We start from the raw sequence: 26,220 nt of genomic DNA on the forward strand, positions 1-26,220 counted from the left end.
TATTTTCAGGGGAATCGTTATAAATATCAGTTACCGTTCTGTTTTGTTATACACTGATGCACGTGGAATATGAAGTTTAATCCAGATCACTGTTTATTCAGTTGAGAGCCAGATGAAGTAGTTAATTTGCTTTTAGAAGCCAGACTGTAAGATAAATACATATCTTTAAATATTAGAAGCAAACTCAATGCAGTGACATGCTTACACCGTGAGAAGACAGTTGAAACTAAGGCAACTATCGGAACAGAAAGCTCCCATCTCTCCTTGGCCACTCTGGAGCCATATGCCCATTGAGTGAAAGAGTGGGCAGATCCCAGCAGTATTGAAATCAATCTGTAATCTCTCAATCTCTTTCTCTCAGCACATGTAGGTGACTTACTATAAGTTAAATGATGTATGATGAGATCTTACCTTATGTTGCCCTGCTAGCACGTCCAGAAATGACCAAGACCTCTACATTTTCTCAGTATCTGCTTTTATGTGTATTATCTCCTCCCTATTATCTGTTGCTACGTCTTGTTATCAGCATGGTTATTCGTAATATTCTGTCCTTGTGAAGTCACTGCAACTTTGCAAGGGAATCAGGAGACCAAAACTGTATTAATTCATTAGCTTTTTATAATATTCTCAGCGTTTAGCTCTGAGGTCCGAGTGGAAAAATATCTTCCACATGACATGACTTTCAATGGTGGTATTCCTCACTGATCAGAGGTATTGTTTGTTTCCTTTTGGATTCAAGGCTTATGTTTCAATAAATAAAGAGTTATATTCATTGATATGATAATAAATGTTTCACAAAATGCACTGTGGACTAAAAAAAAAATAAAAGCCCTGGTTTGCTGTCATGTCAGACACAATAGACATCAGAAACCTCAAGAGCCTAGATGATATAAATTAGGAAGTGATGAATTTTTAGTATTTGTTTTAGGACTTATTCCCTTGGCAGCTTTCCTTAAATGGGATTTCTTAAGAGAATTAAGTGCTACAGAAAATGATTTAAGGACCTATTTTCATATTTCTCTCAAGGATGATGCATATCTAGTCCACTGTCAATGCTTAGCTAACTCATTAGGTATAATGAGCACCTTAGGCTTTGGTTCTGGACAATCAGCCTCAGCATCAACTAGAAAATTGTTAGAAGTGCAAGTTCTTGGGTCCTACCCAAGACCTACTGAATCTAGAACCGTGTGGCTGGGACCCAGCTATCAGTGGTTTCACGCAGAATCCAGGTGGCTCTGACGATCCCAAAGTATGAGAACTGCTGCTCCAGGGCATTAGGATTAATTCTCCTCCCCAAACCATTGAAAAGGTTTTCCCTAGGACCTTAGACTCCTTTGCTTCCAGCCAGTGGAAAGGGTAGAGAAGCCTCACACATTCTTTAAAAGCCTCGGCCCAGACTTGACGTATATTATTTCTGTTCACAGTCTACTGGCAATAAGTAACCATAATGCTAATGACTGGTGTACTGGAGTCACCTCATATCTGCTCATGAGGGTCTTTAGTCAAATTTTCAGGCATTTTGTGAGCCACTTGACATCTTGGTAAAGTAAAACTTGCTACGGTGGGAGTATTGACATGATAGAAATTGGCAAACATGAAAATTAGGATTTTTTTTTCCCCAGAGAGTTGTTAAATATATACCAGCACCGTACTGGTCACATACAGGCTTGGTGACTCCACAGAGAGCCCTGCAGCTGAAATGACACTTCAGAATTGTCCTACTCTGAGCAAAATGGGCCGAGCCTTTATACCCTCACCTTGATTGGTCATTGAATGAGGGCTGTCTTGGTAAGGGCACGTGCTTGCCCATGGCAGCTCTCTGCAGCTGAGATTGTCCCTGAAGGACCACTGCCATCTTTTCCACCATTTGGAACAAGAGTCCTTCCTTGAAGTGAACTCCGAGTGTCGTGTCTCCATGTGTACTCCAACCTCTCCCTTCAAGAGGTTCTAATATAATTGATCTGGGGTGAGCCAGGACATTATGATATTTTTTAATATTCTCTGGATAATTCTTCTATGCAGCCACACTAGATACTGTTCAAGAGGGTCAAGACAGTTGCTGAGATGACAGTGTTTTTTGTTTGTGTTTGTTTTCCATTCGTTAAGGTTTGCACTGTACTTCCTTTAAATGAAATTGTGCCTGGAGCAAGAGTCTGAATGCAGGACACAATCAATAAATATTTGTAGGGTGGTTGGCTAAAATAATTATAATACCTTTGAAAGGAGCTCTACCTAGAAAAATTAATTTAGAAGTAAAATACAATAGAAATACAATAATGTTTTCACAAAATGAATTAATAACGTGAATTAAGTTATCTTTAAGATGTTAATCAAATACATAACATGTATGCTTTTCTATTAAAGAGAAAGCTGGAAGATCTGAGCTCTGATTGGAAGGCGGTAACCCACTTACTTCAAGAGCTGAGGGCAAAGCAGCCCGGCCCGGCTCCTGTACTGACCACTGTCGGAGCCCGTAAGTATGCTGAATCACATGCTCTTTGGCTGCAGCCGTTTGTTCAGAAGCACAACAGTGAGGTGATTTCTGGATGTAAGGGAAAATCTGCTGCAATTATGAAAATAGGAATAAACTTTTGTGTTATTTACTATGCAAAATGCCGTAGAGTCGGTGCCTTAGAAATATCCTCTGATTCAGAGTGCGGGATGACAAAAGTATATTGGGGTATGTTCTCTGGAACTACATCTGTGACAAAGAAAGGTACAAGAGAGTAGACGGTGGAAGAGGCTGAAGGGCCATTTGACTGTAATAGAGGCCTCAGCCACTTCCACGGGAGCCTGAGAGCTGGGCTGGCTCCGAAGGCTGTCCAGAATGGCAAGGAGAAGGATGGCATTTATATTCCCGAACCAGCCAGTCATTGCTCAGCTTTGGGCTGCCTAGTGGGGTGAAAGGGAGACCTTAAAAGAGTTTTTCTGGGGCCAAAGGTAATTCCTAGTAAGGAATACCAGCAGCAACTGATACTTCCAGCAGCAGGGATGGGTATGTGTTCCTGAAGAGGGGATCAGGGTGGGGTACCTGAGTACCGACTAACACTAGTACATGACGATTCCGTCGCAATGAATCCTCCGTCGTTTGGACAGTATTCTTCAAATACGCCGATAAAAATCACTGAAACCACAGGAAGGCACATGGTCTCCCTGGCACCCCTCCCACCACCGTCCCTTCGGAAAACAACTTCAAGAGCTCTTCCATGTTTGGTTCAGGAAAAAAGAAAAATAGACCATGACTACCACAAGCAGACTTGGGAAGAAATGTTTCTTCATTTAGCCCTAGCTTTGATTTTTGTTTTTCCTGAATATTTTCAGTTTATTTTACTTCAGTTTTTATTCATTTGTTAATGGAAGGTATGCATAAAATCTCCGTGGCAGTGTTAATGCTGGCTTTGGATCTCAGGGGAAAGGAGCCAGAAAACTTGGCTGCGCCAGTTCTAGAATTAGGCAGAACAAAGAACATCTTGGGGGTGGGGGGGGGGTTGTTTGTTTTTTGCCTTGTCTGTTTTTCAAAGATCAAATGATTGAAAACTTAAAACATGGTGACTGCTTCTTCAAATAAAGTTGATTTTTATTTGCTATCCAGTAGCAGTACACCACACTGGCAATACCACAACCAGGATAGCGCAGTGATCATTCAGTAGAAGGCATAAATATCGTTTGGGCTAAAAGCGGTTATAGAATCTAGGGACAGTGTGTCTCATGTGCCCCCTGGGGTTTCTGAGCACACATCAGAGTTCCATTTCATGACATTGGAAACTTGAAAAAGATGTGCAAGCATTCTTGTTTTGTTTTGCTTTTGTTTTGTTTTGTTTTGTCAATCCGGGACACTAAAGTTGCTATGTCAGAGTTTATATTCAAGTAATTATATCAGTTTTATTTCTTTTTATGACCTATAATTTTTGGTTCCCTTAGCACATGTGCATAGCTTGTTCCTATATAATCATTTATTGGTATTTGTTCTCTAGCTTTCTCTGGTGTGTTCAGCCTCACTCTGTAACTCTGTAAAAAGATTGGACTCCAATGATTTGTTTATAAGTTTGTTGAACTCTGAACGTAATTATGGGTTTATGCTCCTACTTAAGCCACTTTACACATGGTAGGAAGCTTGCAAAGCAAGGGCACAGAAATCTATTTAACCTATAAAGGACCTAAATGTAACAATAATGTTTGTAATGGAAAAAGCATTCCAAATTCTAGTTTGAATTTCCAACAACATAGGTAATTTATTCACTTGATAAGTATTTATTGAGTAATTTTTGTGTATTGGGCATCATACTAAGTGCCGAGGATAATAAGTCAAATAAGGTAGTCTCTCCGCTCATGAAACATGTACTCTGATTGGAAGAGAAAAATAATGAGCTAATAAATAAGAAAATAGATATGATCTCAATATTGTCAGGTGTTCCCAAGTGTAGTCTACAGATTGATATCAAATGGGTGCTTGTTAGAAATGCAGACTCTCAGGCCCTACCACAGACCCAGTGAAACAGAATCTGCATTTTCATAGGCTCCCTGGGTGATTCAGGTGTGCATAGTGAAGTGTGAGAAATGTAGTTAAGGAGAACAAGAGACCAGGGTAGGAGAGAAAAGGAGTGGGAATGAAGACATGATTGTCTGTAGTTCAGTCAGGAAAGCTTTTCTACTAAGAACATTCGAGAACATCAGGAAGCTGATGGAAGTGAGGAGGTAGCATGCATTTGTCTGGGGAAACTATTCTAGTAGGCACAGAGAGAACAGCGAGAGCAAAGGCCTTGTAGTAGAGGAAGATGGGGGAATATCAAAAAGACCAGGGATACCAGAGCAGAGGGTGAGGGGACACGTGGCCAAAGCAGTGGGTGACAGCATCTTTCCCAACTCCTGCCCTACTTCCTTGTCCCCCACCTGAGTCTCACCTCCCCCTACTCCCTCCACTCTTGCTGCCAGTAGGGAGAGTCTGGGAATGCCCTCAAGCTCCAAGCCACTGCGGAGAGCTGGCAGAGTTGGGATCAGAGCTGGAGAAGAACTGAGGGAGAGAGGAATTTTCTCAAAAGCAGGGGCTTTTCATCCCCTGTAGCAAACTGACGCAAAGCTGGGCGTAAAGCAAAACTGTGAAATGCACAGTTGAATGAAAAGCATCAGTAAGGAGGCTGGTAGATGCAGAGCTGCTTTTACTCAAATAGAACATTCTTCTTTCTTTAATGTGGTGGTTTAAACATCAGAATTAAGGATTGTTTATATTCCTGACTTCCAGAAAGTTAATCGGGAATAAATACAATATAAAAAAAGGAGAATCTAATTTGTAGGATACATCATATATATGCTTATTATCTCATGGACTATGTTGTAATACGATATATTTATAGAATTTATCATAGCAAGTTTTCTCCATTGCACTCCTACTGTTGTGCTACTTGCTTTTCCATATATGCCTTCATCCTCAAAATAATTGCAAAATACATAAATGCAAAATTTTTATAAGGTGAGTATCCCAAGGCTTGAAGAGGAAAATAGCTAGATTAAGACCACACAGCTGGGAAGAAACAGAGCCAGGATTCCAATCCAAGTATGTCAGGCTCCAAGGCCTGGGTTGTGTTTTGTTTTGTTTTGTTTTTTTGCTGTGCCTTGCACTATCTCTCTGTCCAAGAAGCTAATGGAAATTCTAGATATGGAAGCAGCTAGCCAGTAGTTAATGTTATTTAACTCAATCTTGGATGTATGAGGAATAAAAGTGAGATATGCTGCTGTTTTCTTCTACTTAAGGAGTAGAAGAAATCAATTTATTCTGTTTGAATTTCTTAGAATTATAGAACTCTGAACCTGGAATCATCATTGAAATTTTCATCTGGCTGAATACTTTTTATTTGTGTGGAAACAGGCCCCAAGGGCTTTTTAAAAAATACTAAACTAAGTTCCCTTATGGCTGCCTACTTAAATTATATAATATGATAAGGCGATCCTGCCTGAGCCGTATAAATTGTTTCAATTTATAAGATAAATAAGCATGCTGGGGAAAAAAAAAAAAACTTTTTACAGTCACTGTTGCTTCGATACCTGAGTGTATCAGTTACCTATCTCTAAATAAAAACACCACAAATGTAATGGCCTAATACAGGAGGTATTTACCTGCTCATGATTCTGTGGGTCTGCAGTTGGGGCTGTGATAAGCTGGATGGTGAGTCTGAAGGTCTTGCTAGGGGTCGTTCATGTGCATGCAGTTCTCTGGCACCTCAACAGGACCTGGATGGTCGAAAATGGACTCACTCAAATATCTGCTAGTCGGGAGGCACCTGGGTGGCTCAGTGGGTGAAGCAGTTGCCTTCGGCTCAGGTCATGATCCCAGGGTCCTGGGGGGGGGGTGTCCTGGGACGGAGCCATGTGTCGGGCTCCCTGCTCAGTAGAGAGTCTACTTCTCCCTTTCCTTCTCTCTCTTCCCCCTGCTTGTGCTCACTCTCTCTCACTCTCAAATAATACATAGAATCTTCGAAAACTGTATCTGCTACCTGGCTGGTGGCTGGAGAACCTGGGTTCTTCACAAGGCCTCTCCTCCTCCAGTAGGCTGGACCAGACTTTCATTATATGGCATCCTCTGTACAGCATTTCAAGAGGGTGAGAGTGGGAGCCACCAGATTTCTTGACACCTAGACTCTGGAATTCATACAACATTACTTTTGCTCCATTCTATTGGCAGAGCAAGTTGTAAGGCCAGCCCAGACTCGGGGAGTGGAGAGATATACCATCTCTTGAAAGAAGAGTTGCAGTGTCATTGCAAAGAGGCTACATACGTGGACGGGAGACGTTATTGGGGCTCTCTTTTCACACAAATTACATTGGAGAAGAAGGGGGGAAAGCCAAGATAAGGGCATTGGTCTGTATCCATTGTCCTATGCCAATGATTCTTGAGATTTACCTTCATGAAAATCAACCACTTCTCATTAAAACACACATTGTTAGGCTTCAACCCCAGTCTTACTGAGTCAGGAGATCTGGGGTGAGGCCTGAGAGCTTGCATCTCTCAAAAGTCCCCAGGTGGTGCTACTGCTACTGGTCCTGGGACTGCACCTGCAGAACTACTACCATGGGCCTGAGTGGTGACAGGAAGGAGTTCGTCCCTACTCCTGCGTGCAACGTGGAGTGGTGTTTGAGTGAGATCCAGCACTGTGGATGCCAGAGGGAACCCCACGATATTTCAGCACCACCACTTCTCTCCCCACCCCCAAGAACTCTGTAGCTTGAAAGTTCAAGAGGATGGACAAAGCACTGAGCCCAGGCAGTATTGGCCTAGCCTAGCAGCTCAGAAATCTGAGGGGAGAATAGCCACACTTATACAGAGCTCCCCTAGAGATTCTCAGGGACATTTAGGTAGACAGGACTTCATATGGGACTGAAGGACTGCATGGCAGATGGAGGCAAAGAGCCAGCAAATCTGGTTGTAAATGTCAATGCGAATCCTTTCTTATCCGCAAGCTGCTGGGGCTGGGAACGTTCACATTCCACAATACCCGATTTAGCTGTTTCAAAATAAATTGCATATAGAACATACTAATGTGAAGACTCCAAATCAGGATATTGGAGTTCTTCAAATGTCCCAGGGTAATAACTATGAAATGAATGACCATTGTATATATAGACACATAGAAGTGCCCGTTAATAGAGGTTTCTAGTTGATTAAACACTGGTAAAACCATCCCTTCCTGTAATTAATTTTGGAGAGAGGAAGTCTCAAGTGTAATCACAGAAGTGCTGCATTAGAGGTCAAGAAGCCTAAATTCTAATCTCACTTGTGCTACCAACTTCTTGTAAAGAGCCACATAGTAAATATTTTCAGCTTTGTGGGTTATGCGGTCAACTTTGTCATTGTATATTCAAAGCAGCTATACCATAGACAATACATAAATAAACAGACATGACTGTGGTCCATTAACACTTTATTTACAGAAACCCGAAGGGGGCAGGTGGGTCCAATTTAGCTTGCTGTTATCCCCTCAGCACTAGTCCTTCCTATAAACCTCAAGGCTTCTGAATTCAAGTACCTGTGACTCTGCGTAGGCACTCTGTTCCACAGGAGAAGCTCACCCACTTGCAGAGCAGGTTACAATTGCTGGGGAGAAAACATTCCTGGAACAGCATTCAACCACTCATGGACAAGAGGGGATGAATAAATACCTCGTCCTCACTTCTTAGATAGGACCACTCCAGAGTATGATCCAAACCACACGTCTCCAGTGGGTTGACCCACAGTTGCCACAGTGATAACCTGTTCATGAGCATGCCTTGTATAGACTTTCTTCCCATCCCTATTCATTTCTTTACTCTTCCAGCACAGCTTTCTGGTATCGTCTACCAGTGAAACTACTTGTACTCAAGTCCCTGTCTTACGATCTACTCCAGAGGAAACTAAGTACAACAGATTTTAGAATGAGTGCCAATATTATACTTTTGAATGAATTGTGTTGTGATTTCCATTTTGCAGATGAGAAAATCAAGGATCAGAAAGATTAAATAATTTGTCCAAAGCTATAAAGCTAGTAAGTGTCAGAGTGGGAATTCAAAGTTAGGTCTCTGTGATTCCAAAGCTGATGCTGTTAATCAGAACACCGTATCTCAAGCAGTGATTCATTTATCTTCATTCAAATTTTTGAAGGCTATATTTAAATATCAAATACTCACATAGAAGGTTATTTATACACTTATTATTTGAACTTCACTTGCCTCTTTAGAGTGGAATTAAAGCATTCCAAAGCTACTTCAATAATACTTTAAATATCTAGGCAGTTCGATAAAAGCATGAGGTTAATTGGAGCCTGAATATAATCTTGGCATACTGCTATGTATTTGTTTAATTTAAATTGTGGTAAAATAATTTATTATGAAAATGCCCTTTATTTATCTGCAATGATCATGTCTAAGGAAAGAAGGAAACTGTCAACTCTCACATTCTTACACTCCTTTTGAGTCCCCATCATTCTCAAAAGCACAAGGAGGAGGGGCGCCTATCTGGCTCAGTTGGTAGAGCATGTGACTCTTGATCTCAGGGTCATGAGTTTAAGCCCCACCCTGAGGGTAGAGTTTACCTAAAATAAGCAAAAACCACACAAGGAGGTGTGCCACCCCTCTCCTTTCCTGGCTTCCCTGTTTCCCCACTGTTGACTCTGCTTCTGCTGTACCTTTAGGTTAAGTCACATCAGTTCTGCCTCATTAATTTATGATTACTCTACTGAAAACACCTAGATACATATATACAGTTATCAGCTTTATAATTAAAACCTTTAAACCTTAAAAACTTTCTCAAAGTCTAGTACACCAGGATTAAGATTTTGTACCAAAAATGTGAAGCCCCCTAATCAATTATAATAACAGTTTAAGAAATGAATTTTAGACCCTCCTCAAGATAATTCAAATCTCTGAGCAATTACAGAGGCCCTCCAACTCTTGGCAGCAATTAATTAATTAAATCATATTTGTATGCATCAGTGAGATACGGGTGAGGGGAGGGTACTTGAAATAAAATGAGATGTGTCACACTATACAAGGGGAGGTGACAGCAGGAAACTCTGCTGGGGAGGCCCTAGTATTGCTCAAACTGATCTGAAGGAAGTCTTTCTAATGTAAGCAAGCGGGAGTCCCTGGTCCCTGGCTAGGTTCTCAACAATGTTCCCTAGTTAACAGGGTGGGTACAATAGTGCTTTTAATATGCAAAATGGTGATGGAGTGTAAAAACTAGAGTATTTAGATGTTAATTATCCATTTTGTGGTGATGAAGTTCCCTTTCTTCTCCCTCTCTTAACCTTTTGGCAGTTTTATTGCTTGGTTACCATCTCTGGTTGGGGCCAAGCTTTGAGGTCTAAACTGGCAAAGGAAGAGAAGTTCTAATCCATCACTTGCAATGCTTGGTGGAAGCATTCCTGGAAGTTTCAGTGTGTGTGTGTGTGTGTGTGTGTGTGTGTGGAGGAGAATAACATCAATGGTTAAATAAAGCATTCTGATCATAAGAGATTTTTCATTTATGCATATATCCTGCATTTTAATAGAGGTAAAGTGTTCACTTCAGTAAAATTACCTTAGTCTTCTTATATCATTTAACTCCTTCCAAAAAAGGACCTTTGCTGGAAAATCACTACAGAATATATGGTATTGTTGAATTTCTTCTCAAGCTATTATCAAGTGGAAATTACAATTATTTAAACATGGTCATGAGAGCAGGCATCCCACAGCCCACAAAGGAAGGACTTCTCCATGTATTCCTAATATTTTCTAAAATTTTTTCTGAATCAATTTCAAATTGAATATAACTTTATCCTCAAAGAAAGAGGATTCCCAAAGGAAATTGTAGCAGTTTGCACTTAAATTGTAGATTCTAAGATTGTGATCTGAAAGGTCTTTGAGAGGTCATTCATTCTTCTCCACTATTTTCCGGAAAGGCTCTCTCTTAGAAGCAGTCTTAAGGTTAACAGCCTGCTCTCTTCTCAAAAAATTAAGAGTAGGTGGAGTTCCACCACTGCTGTTACACTCAAGACCATCTTTCAACTGCTTACCCAAGTTCCAGTTACTGTCTAAATCATTTTTTTGAGTAGAAAAAAACAATGCTGCTCACTTTATTAGACATTCTTCAGTCTGTTACTTAATCTCCCTCCAAACTTTGGCTTTTTTGCAGAAGTCAGGTGAGTGCCCATGGCCTGTCAACAAAAAAGCTGTTTCTTAAATATTTAAATATCTCTGTGGCCCCCCTTCTACTCCCCCCAAGTGTGTTTCCATATTGTTTTTCTGTTATAGGCTTCAGCATTCGACCATGTTCCATAATGACTGGTCTACTCATGACTCAGCCAGATCACAAAGTACCTTTTCCAACCTTTATATGATGATACCATTCTGCCTGCTGTAATGCTACTACTAGCTCATAATAAATTTGGCCACTAGTTGAGGACCTTGTATTTTTCTGCCACTTTACCCTAGCCAGTCATGTCCTTCTCTACTGGAACATCCAAAAAGTTTGCCCTTGCAATATAAAGTATCTTTAAACTGACTCGCGTGATTTAGACATGATCATGTTTTCCCCATCCCAGAACTATTCTACCTCAACCACACATTCTCCTCCCGGTACTAGCAGATCTCTCTCCTCTCATTCACAGCCACTATTGTAGGAAGAGTTCTCTTCATTCCTGGGTCTAGTTCTTCCCCTCACTGCAGCCTTGCTGTATCCTTCCTTCAGGCCACTGAAAATGCCCTAAGGCCAGGAATGACCTCTCTGTTAAAGTACCGCTTCAATCCTCATGTTTAAACTCCAAGTAGCAATTAATGTCGTTGGCCACTCCTGTTTCGAAGCATTTCTTTTATCCTTTCACATACATAGCACCACTCTGTGTCTCCTCTTACCTCCCTGGCTACTCTTTTGCTGCTTCTTGGCTGGCTCAACCTTCTCTGTGCGGCTTTGAAATGTTTAAAGTAATGCAGGCTTCCTTTTTTACATTCTTTAATCTCTTGGATAATCTCATCCACTTGCATGGTTACAATTACCAACTATATGTTGAAGTTTCTCACATTCTTACTTGAAATCTACACCTCTCTCTTGAGTTCTGACTTTGCACACTAATTCAGAAGTATAACAGTGGAAAAATAGACAAATATCTGTATCATCATGAAGCTAATGTTTCTGTGGGGATAGACAATAAAGAAAATAGATACAACATGTTCAAATGTTCTTGTTTTTTAAGATTTTATTTGAGAGAGAGAATGAGGGAGAGAGAGAGAGAGAGAGAGAGCAGGGGGAGGGGCAGAGGGAGAGGGAGAAGCAGACTCCCTGCTGAGCAGGGAGCCTGACTCCAGGCTTGATCCTGGCACTCCAGGATCTTGACCTGAGCTTAAGACAGGTGTTTAACTGACCGAGCTGCCCAGGTGCCCCAGCATGTTCATGTGTTCTGAAGTGATAACTGCAATGGCAAAGAAAGCAGGGAAGAGTGTAAGGCGTGTGGGTATGGAGTACGAGGGTGAGGCTAATAGAGACACCTTCGCTGAAAAGGTAGAATTGAGGTGAAGGCTTGAATGTGGTCAGAATGTGAGCCATGTGGATTTCTGGGGGAAGTGCATTCTAGGCTGCAGCATTCCAGGGATGGCACCCTAACAAACGCCGTGAGAGGGGGGCATGACTAATATCGGAAGAACAACCAGTGTGGCTGGAGCACAGTGAGTGAAGAGGATAGCAGTTATGAGATAAGGTCAGATCAGGAGAGTTTTAAAGGCCTTTGGGATGACTTTTACTTTTACTTTGTGTAAGACAAAGAACCAGTAGAAGCTTTTGAGCCCACAAATGAGATCATCTGACATAAGTTTTGGCAAAAATTTTCTGAGTGCGTTAAGAATAAACTGTAAGGAGAAGATCAGTGGAGAAGCAAGAGAGGACCAGTTAGGATACTAATAGAATAACTTAGGTGAGAAATTGTGACAATTTGTCCAGAGTAGGGGCAATGGAAGTGATGAGAGTTGGACAGGTTCTGTATGTGTCTAAAAGCTAGAGCCAACAGGATTGGTTGACAAATTTGATAAGGGGAATGAGAAAATTGTAAGAATGGTGTTGTCATTTACCAAGTAAGGGGAGATGGTAGGAGGTACAGAGTGGTGGGAAGCAATATGAAAAAAAAAAAACAAAACCTCTTTGTACAAATTAAGTTACATATGAGTACTAGTTGTCGAAATGTAGATGCAGAGTAGGTAGAAGGATATATGCCCTGGAGGTTAGGAGAAAGATCCAGTCTAGAGATATAAATATGCAATTTTTAGCATATAGCTGAGCCATGATGTTGTGCTAGTGAAAGCTTAGGGGTGAATGCGGATAGAAAAGAGAGGACCTGCAAAGACAGCCCTGGAGGACCCTAATGGTAAGAGGCTGCGGATACAGTAATGATTAGTCATTGAAATAGGAGGAAAACCAGGACAGAAACCTAGAAGCCAAGTGAAGAAAGTGAATTCAAGAGAAGGACTTGATAAATCATGTCACACGTTGCCTGTAAGTCTAGTAAGATAATGCCTGAGAACCAGCCTTGGATTTAGCAAACTTGGATGGAGTGGTAGAGGAGTGCAGTATTGACTAGTGAATTCAAGAGAACCCATATATCCAACAACTCGCTCACCATCCATACTTGATCATCTTTCCGACTCTTCAACTCTACCGTGTCCAAAATTGAACTAGTGAATTTACTCCCCCACCTGCTTTTCTTGTATTCCCTATCTCAGGAAATGGCAACACCATCCACTCAAGCCAGTACCGGTAAGCGATCATAAATGGATACCTTTTTCTCCTTCAGTTTTCTTATCCAGTCGACCATCAAGTCCTACTAATGTCACTTAAATATCTTCCAAATTATTTCAGCCATCTCCATCCCTTCTGCTACCATCAAATTTTACCTTGCCTCCTAACTGATGTCATTTACCTCTCTCTAGCCTATTCCCCATAGAAACATGCTCCACAAAGAATAATACTGCAACATGTAAACCTCATTTATTATAATCCTTGAATGGTATCCCATTGCTTTTAGAATAAATCCCCAGATCATTAACATGTCCCCCAAGGTCTGATGTAATGGTTCCCCTGCTTACCCTTCTTGCTCCACTACCCCCCACCTTCTCTTCAAAGCCTAGCCTCTCTTCCTTTTTTAGCTCCTTGAGCATGTCTGCTTCTTCCTGACATATGGTTTGGCGTATGTTTTGGCTCAGGGTTTCCATACCTACTACTCTCTCACCTGGATCATCTCTCCCCTTACTCATTCTTTAGATCTCAGTTGCACCTCTTATTCTGCAGAACTCTTTCCTTGAGCCTCCTATGACAAAATCTGAAAACATATTTTTTTCTCTTTCATAACCTTATCAGTATTTTGATTTCTAAATTATTTATGTAATTATTTTTCATTTCCTAATAGACTCTGTGTTCCAGGAGTATCCTATTTTATATCTTGTTCATCAGTGTATACCCTCTTGTGTATGTGACTTTTTATTCAGTGACTAGCTTGTAGTACATGGTCAGCTGATATATTTTGACCAGATGCATAGTACATTTATTTTGGAGTTGTATCAAATACGTCAACGTTCCATGTAATTATAATACCAGAGAGATTAAGTGATTATATGCTTGTCCAGCGGGTTTGTGGCAGAATCAGGACTCAAACCCTCATTTGCTGAGCCTGATTTTGGTGCTCTTCAGTATTCTTACATATCGCAACCTGTTTTCTGTTTAGCTGCAATTGACAGATACGTTTATCCTCACATTCTCGGTGGTAAATCCTGTTTTGTTAAGACTGCAGTATCGATCAAATAGGGATATGCTGTGGCTCTGATGCAAATCTTGCAGGCTAAATCTTACCCCCATCTCGTTCCTTGCCTCTCATTCTTGACAATGTCTTGATATCCAAATTGAGAACCTCTGTTTAATGGTCTAACATGCTGTCTCCCTCTGAAAATTTATTCACTTTATTCCCTCTCTCATCTCGAATGTTTTCTGAGAAAATATATTTTCTTCTCCTTTTCCAAAGTGCTTCCCAATCCGTGATGAGTTCATTGAACAGACATTCAATGAACCTATTCTAATATTTAAGCAAAATTGCTATTGGCAGTAACTACACCAGTGCCTAAATTGTAATATAGACCTATAATAGAAAAACAAAAAGTCAAAATTATAATACCTCCCATTCTTACTTCTGAGACAATTAGCATAACTTCAAAAAAATCATTGTTCTCCAACACTAAAAAAGCAGGAACTAAATAAAGCAAATTAGTTAATCTTTGATGTTACTTCAGCTTCTCAGGATTATTCTTTATTTTTGAAGAAATTTATGGGTAAAAGATATAAATAAACTTCCTATAATGTTTACTGTGGATTATAAGTGGAGAAGGTAGTTTTACTTCTCAAAGCGAATTTAAAAAGTTGTTTCCTCCATATTAGTATTTTTTCGATTATGATCTGATGATAAGATTTTTTGCTAAGTCCAGCAAGATCAGAAGAGAAGCCCTATTATTTTCCTTCCTGTTTCTTATTTGTTTAAGGTAAAACATGCCTTTTTCTTTTGAACCTGCACTCTGTGTTTAACAAATGAGGACGTAACTCAGAATTGAATTGTGTGCTTTGGATGAGATTTTTTCAAGGTCAGTACCCAGTTTCACAAGAAATTTTATTTTTTTCCAATACGGCTAACATCCACTCCCACCAGCTGAAAGACAAACTTGTCTAATAAAGCTTTCAGATTCAATTTGCTCTCTGCATACAGCTTGAGGATCTCTGGAGGTCACTCACAGCACGTGCAGCAACCCCAACAGGGATAAGTAATGAAAAGATTCTGGTTAAAAAGCTGACACTATCCTTTCCCACATCCTCGAATGAGAATATAATAAGCAAGTTTATAGACACAGATCTCTATGATTCTGGGGATTTCCATCTTGATCTCTGACTCCAAGGAACATTTGAATGCATGGATTTGTATCTATTATCTGAGTGAATAAATGCTTCATATTGAGCATATTGAGGAAAATCTATTTTAACAACAAAGGTTTGATGTAAATCAGGCAAAACAACATTGTCATTTCATGTTGAACTCTGTTAGAGGGTCCCAAAGGCCTCACAGTTGGCCTCTATTCCAATAATACCTAGACATATCATCACTTTTTTCAAAAATAATGCCTGTTTCAGTTATTCCCTCTGGCTTTCGCATTGACCCGAACATACCTAATATTGATCTTAGAGCTAACACGCATTAATGCCTTGCTCTGTACCAGCCATGTTGCTAAATATTCTTTGTGCGCCATTCTGTTTAATCTTAAAACAGCCTTATGGGATAGGTTCCATGTTATTTTCTTTCTCACCACAGGAGGAGAATAATACTTAAGAGTTGTTATCCCAAAGACAACCAGGTACAAAGCAGACATAGCGTGTCTCTGAAACCGTATCTTCCTCAAGTCCATGCCTGTCTTCAAATGTTTCTGTTGACTGTACTTACTCTTGGCAGTGCGGATGATGCAGTGGACTATAGAATCAGTTCTATCGTACTGTTCATACTTTTATTTTCCAAGTGCAGTTCGATAGAAATATTCTGTCCCCCTTCTTTTTTCTCTTGCATAACATCCAAATCTTATATTAAAGCTACGTGTGTGGACCATGTCTTAAATAGGAGCACCCTTCATGCTTAGTACTAACCTTGTACCTATGGAAGTGATTTCAGTAAGAAGAAATATATAGTAGGGTTTTTTCATCTGTCTTTCTCTCTTTCTCCCTCTTTTTTCCCCTTCCCCTGGAAGATAGGGCCATGGGGACAAAAAAAAAGAAAAAAAGGCATTGAGATGATAGGCCTGTTTCTCCCACAATTTAACTGTTGAGCTTTATTTATTCTCCTAGTTTCGTATCTGTCAGTACAAGGTCAAACAGCAAGTACAGCAGCAGAATTATAAAAAGTAGATGTGGAAAAGATCACAAAGCACTCTAGTCCAGTGCCCTGCTGCAATCCAAAATTAACTTTTAAAAAACCTACTTAAGCAGTGCTTCATTTAATCTCTTCTTAAGGAACATCACAACCTTCTTGGTCAGATCTGGCTTCCCAAAAATATTACCTGGTGTTTTCCTTGTTTAGTAGCTGCGGTGAATAAGTGGACCCTCTTGTTCACTTTGGCATAAAATCATTGAAATGAATATTGACTTGGACTTCATCCAAGCAAGCACACAGCCTGTAAAACTAGGCTTCATCATCTCTTTGGGGGAGCCTCCCCTTCTGCCCTCAAAGTGATATATGCCCCTCTAATATGTCTGCATACCTCCATTTACCTCTCCTCTCCAGTTTTAACTCATCCTCCGCTCTCCTCCTTTTCATGATTGGTTATTATGGTAGGTTTTTTCTTTATTTCACTTGAACCTGGGGTTATATGCTTTAAAAAAATACCAAGAGCCACTGGACTAGACAATATGGAAATTTCTGTGAAAATAAAAGCACAGTTAACAGCCTTGTTAGAATTCATCAAAATGGATAGCACTGACCTCTCCACTTAGCCAGTGTCCCACTTAAGCATGCCCCTAAACCAGTATGTATCTTTCACATGTGGATAAATCTGAGGCATTATAGTAAAAGCTGGTGTGAGAAAGGCAGTGGGTGTGAGTGGATTGAAATAAATGAGTGGGCAGAAAAGATGAGGACAGTAATAAGCCATACTAAACATGTACACTCAAGGAATAAATTGGCAGTGGCACAGTAACTAAATGAATGATAAGGTTGGCCAGACTGACACATGAATAGCAACTAAAACAAGTTATGACTACAGTCAGCGAGGCTAGAAATGGAGAAAACAAAACATTGAAATCGGAATTATCATAAGCAATAAAATTCTTTATAAGTGCATATTATCTACTTTGATCTTAAAAATATCCCTGAAGAGTGAGGATTATTATTTTCTGTATTTGGGGAAACTGAATAAGAAAGGACTCAAGACAGAAGCTTTTATCTTTCTATTTCTAGTGCATTGCTGCTCAAACTATTACTAGTGAGGATAGGAAATTATTCACCAAATTATAGCATGTTGCAATTAGGGGATGCCTTCTGAAGCTTGGAAGATATAATTTGGTGGGGCCAATAAAAAACCCTTATTTTATATAAAGTAAGTTATTAGTTTATAGAATCTACTATTTCAGTAAGAATTAAGTTAATGATATAAATTACTGTGAGAAGGCTTTAGGTCAGGGTTTGGCAATTGTTTTTTTTTTTTTTTTTCCTGTAAAGAGCCAAATAGTAAGTATGTTTGGTTTTGCAGGTCAGAAGGTCAGCTCTGCTACTGAAGTGCACTGGGATTCATCGATGGTACATAAATGAATGAGTGCACTTGTGTTTTAGTAAAACTTTATTTACAAAAATGGGTGGTGAGTCGAATTTGGCATGAAAAATGTAGTTTACTAACCCCTTTTTTAGATAAATATTTGCTGATAGACTCATAGTAGCTAATAAAGGAAATAGAGGTTGTTGAATGTATTTCTCTAATGTTTTTAAGGCTTCCTCCAAGGAGAAAAAGATTTCTTACCAATAGTGTTTTAAAGGCTTACTCAAAAATAGGAATACATGTGCCTAGCATATGATGGAAACTTATAAAGCCTTTGTAGTAGAAATGAAGAGATTGTAAGAAATACCTGATATAGGTACTAAAGAGTGTTCTGCTGTCATTTGAAAAGCATTTAGTAATACCTATATAAAGAGAATTAAGCCTAAAGTATTTTTCCTCACTTTAGAGAACATTTGCTTTTCTCAGTAGTGAAAATACAAAAACAAGGGGTAACTAGATATCAGATGTTTTTATTCTTATAAACGTTTAATACCATATATTTAATTATTGAGACACCCTTAGGTGTACCTAAATAGAAGTAATCATTTCTATATTGTCTGAAATCGAATTACTGCTCCCAGTTCTAAGGATGACAGTGTTATATATCACACTGGAGCCTGCTTTGAACCTTGAAACCCTTAGCGCACTTCTACAAAGGTGGAAGGATCTCCCAAAGAAGCATCATAGACAGCAGAAAAAAGGCTATCATAATGCCATTTTAGCTGACTAACAAATAATGAGTAAGTTGGAAACAGATAAAGTACGTAGTCAGAACCAGTGGGAGATGTCACTATCAGGGAGATGAGAAGCTATTTCCGAATACACCCTTAGTTAGTAGTGAGGTTCCTTCTCCAACTGTAGGTTCTAATTTTGTATATGAAAGGAGAACATTTTTTCAAGAGAATTGGAAGACAAGTCACAGATTAGGAGAAAATATTTGCAAAAGACACATCTGATAAGGAACTGTTACACAAAATAAACGAAGAACTCTTAAACTCAACAATAAGAAAACAAACAACCTGATTAAAAGTGGCCCAAATCCCGGAACAGACACATCCCCGAAGATAGGAAGATAGGAGATGGTACATAAGCATATGAAAAGATGCGCCGCATCGTGTTGTGTCGTGGGGGAAATGCAGGTTAAGACAATGAGAGAAAAAGATAAAAGCAAACAACAACAACAAAGAGCAGTGAGATACCACTACAAAACTATTAAGAAGAGCCAAAATCCAGAGCACTGACCATCCCTAAACGCTGGTGAGAGTGTGGGGCAATAGGAACTCTCTTTTATTAGTGGTGGGATTGCAAAATGGTACAGGCAGTTTGGAAGACAGTTTGGTGGGGTTTTTTAGGGGTTTTTTTGTTTGTTTGTTTGTTTGTTTTTGTTCTTTTTACAAAAGAAAACATACTCTTACCGTATGATCGGGCGATCACACTCCTTGGTATTTACCCATGGGAGTTGAAAACTCATGTCCACATAATAACCTGCACATGATGTTTATAGCAGATTTATGTGCAATTGCCAAAACTAGGAAGCAACCAAGATGTCCTTCAGTAAGTTGATGGATAAGTAAACTGTTACAGCCAGACAATAAAATATTATTTGGCACTAAAAAGAAATGAGCTATTAAGCCATGAAGAGACATGGAGGAACCTCAAAGGCTTATTACTAAGTGAAAGAAGCCAGTCTGAAAAGGCTACTTTTACTATGGAGTCAGTAAGATCAGTGGTTGCCAAGGGTGCGGTGGAAAGGGGTTGGGACTTGGGAAAGAGATGCATAGGGAGAGCACAGAGATTTTTAGGGCAGTGAAAATATTCTGTATGATTCTGTATGATAATGATGGATGCATGTCATTATGCAGTTTTCCAAACCCATAGACTCTGTAACCCAAGAGTGAACCCTGAGGCATATTATAAACTTTGGGCAATTATAATAGATTAATGTAGGTACATCCTGGGTAAAAAGTGTACCATTCTGGTGAGTGATATTGGTAATGGGGAAGGCCATGCATGTGTGGGGGCAGTGAGTACATGGAGAAACTCTGTGCCTCCTTCTCAATTTTGTTGTAAACCGGAAACCTGTCTTTTAAAAGCGTTTTAAAAGTTTTTTTTCTTTCTTAATTAAAAAAGAACATTTGGTGTGCATTGGTTTCATTCATATGTCAATACACTAATTCAACAAATAATGTGTGCCCTGTTGTATGCTAGATGCTATGGATACAGTACCGACCAAGATAAACACACTTCCTGGACTTTAAGAAAATAAGACAATTATTTAAATAACTATGTATGACAAATATTAGGATATAGAATGCTATAACCAAGTCTGGAATGGTATAGGTGGTGGATGTCAGGGAAAGATTTCTGGAAAAAAGGAACCATGAAGATGAGACTTGAAGAATATATGAGTGTATGTAGGCAAACAGGTTAGGGGAGGTAGAGAGTATTCCAGGCAGGAGAAATGGCATGAGTAAAAACTAGAGGCAAGAGGGAACCTGACAGGCGATTGAAAGCTACTGGAGCATTCTAGTGATGTAACCATATTTGGGTTTTGGAGAGATTGCTCTGGTGAAAGAGTAGAGAATGGATGAGAGAGGAGTAACACTGGTGACTGTGCCAGTAATCCAGGTGAGAGACGATGATGATATCAACTAGGGCAGTGGGAGAGGGAATGAAGGTAAGTGAACAGATTAAAGAGGTACTGGCACCGAGAAACAGCAAGTCTTGGGAATTGACTGGACATAGAGGGGAGAGATACAGAGAACTCCAGTAGATTACCCGAACTTCTAGCTTGACAAACTGTGTGGGTGGTGGTGGAAATTACTCAAGTGTGACTGTCTTAGGGTTCAGGGGATGGCATATTCAATTTTGTATATACCAGGTTTGAGATGCTAGCAAGACCACCAATTAGGCTTGCCATATGAGTCAGGGAAGAGGTTTAGGCTCAAAATACCGATACCAGAGTTATCGGCATATACAGTAACACATAATAACTGAAGTCTCAAAAGTGGAGATCACCGAGGGAGTGTATTTAGAATGAGAAGAGAAAAGGACTTAGGACAGAACCCTAAGGACTTCCTGCATTTGACTTCCAGAGTAAAGTAAGCAAACAGAGGAGCCTGAGGAGTGGCTCAAGTCAGAAATAGAAAGCCAGTGCAGAACGAAGTCAGACATTCAAGTTTCTCTTTAAATAGAGGGAGGCAGTATTGAAAAGACAGTAAGATTCATCCCTGGTTGTTTGGCCAGGCATGTGCTATGAAAGTATATTGGAGGGAAGAGAATAGTAGCAACTAGAAAGTATAGTCAGTAATGGCTACAGGATTGGCTGAAGTGGTAACTATGGAATCCAAGCTGGAGAAGGCAGCATGTGAAAGCAAAGAGGAAAAAGTCAGAAGAATGCTAATCTTGGGAGCACAAGGGAGGGTTTCAAGGTGTAGGTAATATTCTATTTCTTGATGGGGGTGGTAGCTATATGAGGTGTTGCTTTATGATTATTCTTTAAACTCTCTCTGTATGTTCTGTGTAATCATCCATAGGTAAGAAAAATCTCAGTGTAAAAAGAAAACACATGGCTTCCAAAACGTGATCTTCCCAAATGTAGTAGATACCCCTGGTACCTGGAGTCCCATGCCTTTGACCCACCTCTGGTTGCAGTTGCAGTGGACAGGCCTGTTTGAGCTCAGACTCACCTTTAGCTGCCAATGCTACATTGAGCTAATCGTCCAGGGAATGGCTCTTGTTTTCCCACTTTCTGCCCAAAGGATTTCTCTGACAGGCCAGGAGCCCACAAATCTTGTGAGCTAACCCAGCCTAGAACTTCTGATGATGAGCAACTCTCAACCAATGGGAAATGAGAGCTCATGATTATATTTTTAGCCTCTATTCCTTCAAGAAGATAGTTTGGGGCAGCCTTCTGCATGCTTCCTGGGAACACGGAAAGTTTCTGGCAGAATCCAGGCTCTGTTGCCCATAATAGTGATCTTACACATTATGTTGGCATTTCTGCCTCCTCTGTCTCACTTTTATCCTTCATTCCTGTTTCCCAGGGATCGGCTCCCACATAAACTGTATGTACCCAAGTCCTTGTCCAGGCCCTGTTGTCAGGGGGCCCAAAGACAATAATAAAAAAAAAAATGGAAGGGACAAATAGAGGAAGAGATCATAGTAGGTGAAGAAATTTTCTCTGTATGCCAGACAGAGTATTTAATGGCCTACTTAAGAGTTCCATTTAGATGTTTCAAAAATACCCTCATGATTTCTCCTGTAATCAAATTCATGATCTCTCCCCGTCATTCCCCTCTGCTTCAGGTTTTGTAGCACCTCTCATCCTGTAACACAACGTCGGGAATCATTCTTGACACCTTCCCACTTCACTGCTGCTGGACATCAGTCACCAAGTCCAATTGATTTTCTCTCCTAGATATTTCTTGGATCAGCTTTCCTCTTTTGATTTCTCCTACACTGCCCTTTCCCAATCCAGCGTGTTTTTCCTAAATCTTTACAGTAGCCTTGTTTTGGGATGACCATAGTCCTGGTTTGTCCTGGGCAGACATGAGTTATGTCCATTGTCTCAGTGTAAATAATAGTGCCCCCTTTGACTCTTAACACTATCCAAGTTTTCATAATAAATAATATGGTCACTCCAATAGAAACTAATCTCTACTTAATTCTTTCTCTCCTACACAGTGTAGCCATGTAATCCTTTCAAAATGAAGCATGAGAGACTATGGACTCTGAGAAACAAACGGAGGGCTTCAGAGGGGAGGAGGGTGGGGGAATGGGATAGACTGGTGATGGGTAGTAAGGAGGGCACGTATTGCATGGTGCACTGGTTGTTATACGCAACCAATGAATCATCGAACTTTACATCAAAAACCAGGGATGTACTGTATGGTGACTAACAATATAATAAAAAATATTATTATAAAAATATAAATTTCAAAGCAGAATATTCTTTAAAACAATGTGGTTTCCAATTGTTCTCAAAATAAAAGTCAAAATGTTTACTAGCTTACAGGATATCATGTAGTATGATCCTTCCCGTTCCATCATCCTTATGACCAATGCCATGTACTGTTTGCTGTCTGTTTTCACATTGGCCTGCTTTCTGCTTTGTTATTGTTGTTTTGTTTAAGTGACAGCTTTTGCCTATGATGAGCCTACTACTGGCCCCTTTGCTTAGGACACTCTCCCCTTGATTTTCCCATCTGATATCTATTTTCAGGGTTCAGCTCAAATGTATTCAGGGAAGACACCCCCAACTTTGCAGACTAGGTGAAATCCTCCATTGCCAATGTAAATAGCATCATTCATACTTCTCTTACAGAGCACATATCAAATCTTCCATTTATTTCTGAAACAATTCGAATTTATATTGATCTTCTCCCTTTTTAAAAAGATTTTATGTATTTATTTATTTGACAGAGAGAGAGCAGGAGAGGGAGAGGGAGAAGCAGACTCCCCTGAGCTAAAGGCAGATGCTTAACCGACTGAGCCACCCAGGTGCCCAGTCTTCTCCCTTGATAGTGAGCTTCCTGGAGACAGACTCGGATCTTTTTTTACTTATCATTGAATCCACATTACCTGAGAATGAATGAGGAAATAAGAAACAGAAACCAGGTTTCTCTTTCTAGTATAGGTTCTGAGGTCACACTGGATCATTGCAAGCAGGACTAGGGACAAAGAGGGAGCCCTTGAATCCCGGCCTCAGAGGCTTCTGGAAACAAAAGAAAGTGTCAAAGGGGAATGGCTGTTTGTTCCAGCTCTTTGAAAAATGTCATTGGTATTTTGATCAGGATGGCATTGAAAGTGTAGATTGCTCTGGGTAGCATAGACATTTTAACTATGTTTATTCTTCCGATCCATGAGCATGGAATATTTTTCCATCTTTTTGTGCCTTCTTCAATGTCTTTCAAGAGTGATCTGTATTTTCTAGAATATAGATCCTTTTCATTTTTCAAAGAGCTGGAACAAACAACCCTTAAATTTGTGTGGAACCAGAAAAGGCCCTGAATTGCCAAGGAATTGTTGAAAGGGAAAAACAAAGCTGGGGGCACCACGTTGCCGGATTTCAAGCTACACTACAAAGCTGTGATCACAAAGACAGCATGGTACTGGCCCAAAAACAGACACATAGACCAGTGGAACAGAATAGGGAACCCAGAAATGGACCCTCGGCTCTATGGGCAACTGATCTTTGACAAAGCAGGAGAAAACATCCAGTGGAAAAAAGACAGTCTCTTCAATAAATGGTGCTGGGAAAATTGGACAGCTAGATGCAAAAGAATGAAACTTGACCACTCTCTCACACCATACACAAAGATAAACTCCAAGTGGATGAAAGACCTCGATGTGAGACAGGAATCCATCAAAATCCTAGAGGAGAACATAGGCTGCAACCTCTTTGACATCGGCCACAGCAACTTTCTTCATGACACATCTCCAAAGGCAAGAGAAACAAAAGAAAAAATGAACTTGTGGGACTTCATCAAGATAATAAGCTTCTGCATAGCCAAGGAAACAGTCAGAAAAACTCAGAGGCAGCCCACGGAATGGGAGAAGATATTTGCAAATGACACTACAGATAAAAGACTGGTATCTAAGATCTACAAAGAACTTCTCAAACTCAATACACGTGAAACAAATAATCAAATCAAAAAATGGGCAGAAGATATGAACAGACACTTTTCCAATGAAGACATACAAATGGCTAACAGACACATGAAAAAATGTTCAAAATCATTAGTCATCAGGGAAATTCAAATCAAAACCACCTTGAGATACCACCTTATGCCTGTTAGAATGGCAAAAATTGACAAGGCAAGAAACAACAAATGTTGGAGAGGATGTGAAGAAAGGGGATCCCTCTTACACTGTTGGTGGGAATGCAAATTGGTACAGCCACTTTGGAAAACAGTGTGGAGGTCCCTTGGGATAGGCTGGTGATGGGTGGTGGGGAGGGCACGTATTGCATGGTACACTGGGTGTTATATGCAACTAATGAATCATCGAACTTTACATCAAAAACCAGGGATGTACTGTATGGTGACTAACATAATATAATAAAAAATATTAAAGATGAAAAAAAGTTAAAAATAGAGCTACCCTATGATCCAGCAATTGTACTACTGGATATTTACCCCAAAGATACAGACATAGTGAGGAGAAGGGCCATGTACACCCCAATGTTCATAGCAGCATTGTCCACAATAGCTAAATTGTGGAAGGAGCCGAGATGCCCTTCAACAGATGACTGGATAAAGAAGATGTGATCCATATATACAATGGAATATTACTCAGCCATCAGAAAAAACGATTACCCAACATTTGCAGCAACATGGTTGGGACTGGAGGAGATTATCCTAAGTGAAATAAGTCAAGCAGAGAAAGACAATTATCATATGGTTTCTCTCATCTATGGAACATAAGAACTAGGAAGATCTGTAGGAGAAGAAAGGGAAGAATGAAGGGGGGGGTAAACAGAGAGTAAACCACAAGAGACTGCGGACTCTGGGAAACAAACTGAGGGCTTTAGAGGGGAGGGGGGTGGGGGATTGGGATAGGCCAGTGATGGGTAGTAAGGAGGGCACATATTGCATGGAGCATTGGGTGTTATACGCAAATAATCAATCATGGAAAACTACATCAAAAACTAAGGATGTACTGTATGGTGACTAACATCATAAAAATTATTATTAAAAGAAAAAAAAGGGGAATGGAAAAGAGAAGTGGGAAATGCATGGTGGTTGTAAGAGAGGATATATCTGAAGAAGTGGAAATAAACATATAATGAACTGTTTTTCTTATTCCAGGCTCAGAGTTATCCAGGGGAGGTAAGAAATTCAGAGGGATTAAAAGCCCTGTCCGAGCCTTAATAGCAAGTAAGGGCTAATTTAATAGACCCTGGCCCAACTGCACCCCTCTCACTCTCGTACTCTTTGCCTAGCTCTGTTATTCTTTGTCCCCGTTACCACTCTCTAAAATCATTTAAAATTTGTATTTCTTTCCTGTCTCTTTTCTCTGTCAAGATGTAAGCTCCTTCAGGCCACAGGCTGTGTTAGGTTTACCACTGTATCCTCAGTGTCTAGAATGGGGATGCCCAGGAGCTAGTGGGTTTGCAGAAGTGTTGTCAAACGTTTCTTAGTCCAGTGATGTTTGCATTCACCCCATATGGAGTTTGGATCATTTTGCCAACTTGAAGTTTTATGACCTGTTTCTTTTCCCATTTTTGCTGCATATCTGTCTACCTATATTTTTCTAGCTGTCTTCCCCTCACACTTCCCCCCTCCCCCAACTTCCTCTCTGCTACAAATTATAGTCCGAACAAGACTGGAGCCACTTTCCATTGATTTTGATGTCAGTGCTTTGAGTGACAACTCCATGTGGAGAACTTTGAACCTC

At 40.1% G+C, this 26,220-nt stretch overlaps 1 protein-coding gene across 11 annotated transcripts in view; it reads left to right on the top strand.

The window, feature by feature from the left end:
* DMD (dystrophin) overlaps window positions 1–26,220 on the top strand; it is a 2,097,152-nt gene that overhangs the window by 1,436,983 nt on the left and 633,949 nt on the right. For all 11 annotated transcript variants that reach the window (XM_087859359.1, XM_087859361.1, XM_087859356.1 and 8 more), the window contains one exon: window positions 2,365–2,473. In XM_087859359.1, the coding sequence (XP_087715485.1) occupies window positions 2,365–2,473 (109 nt within the window). The remainder of the gene's footprint in view (window positions 1–2,364; window positions 2,474–26,220) is intronic.

This window comes from Ursus americanus, chromosome X (genome assembly GCF_024610735.1).
Source record: "Ursus americanus isolate L20-20 chromosome X, mUrsAme1.1.p, whole genome shotgun sequence".
Classification (NCBI taxonomy): domain Eukaryota; kingdom Metazoa; phylum Chordata; class Mammalia; order Carnivora; family Ursidae; genus Ursus; species Ursus americanus.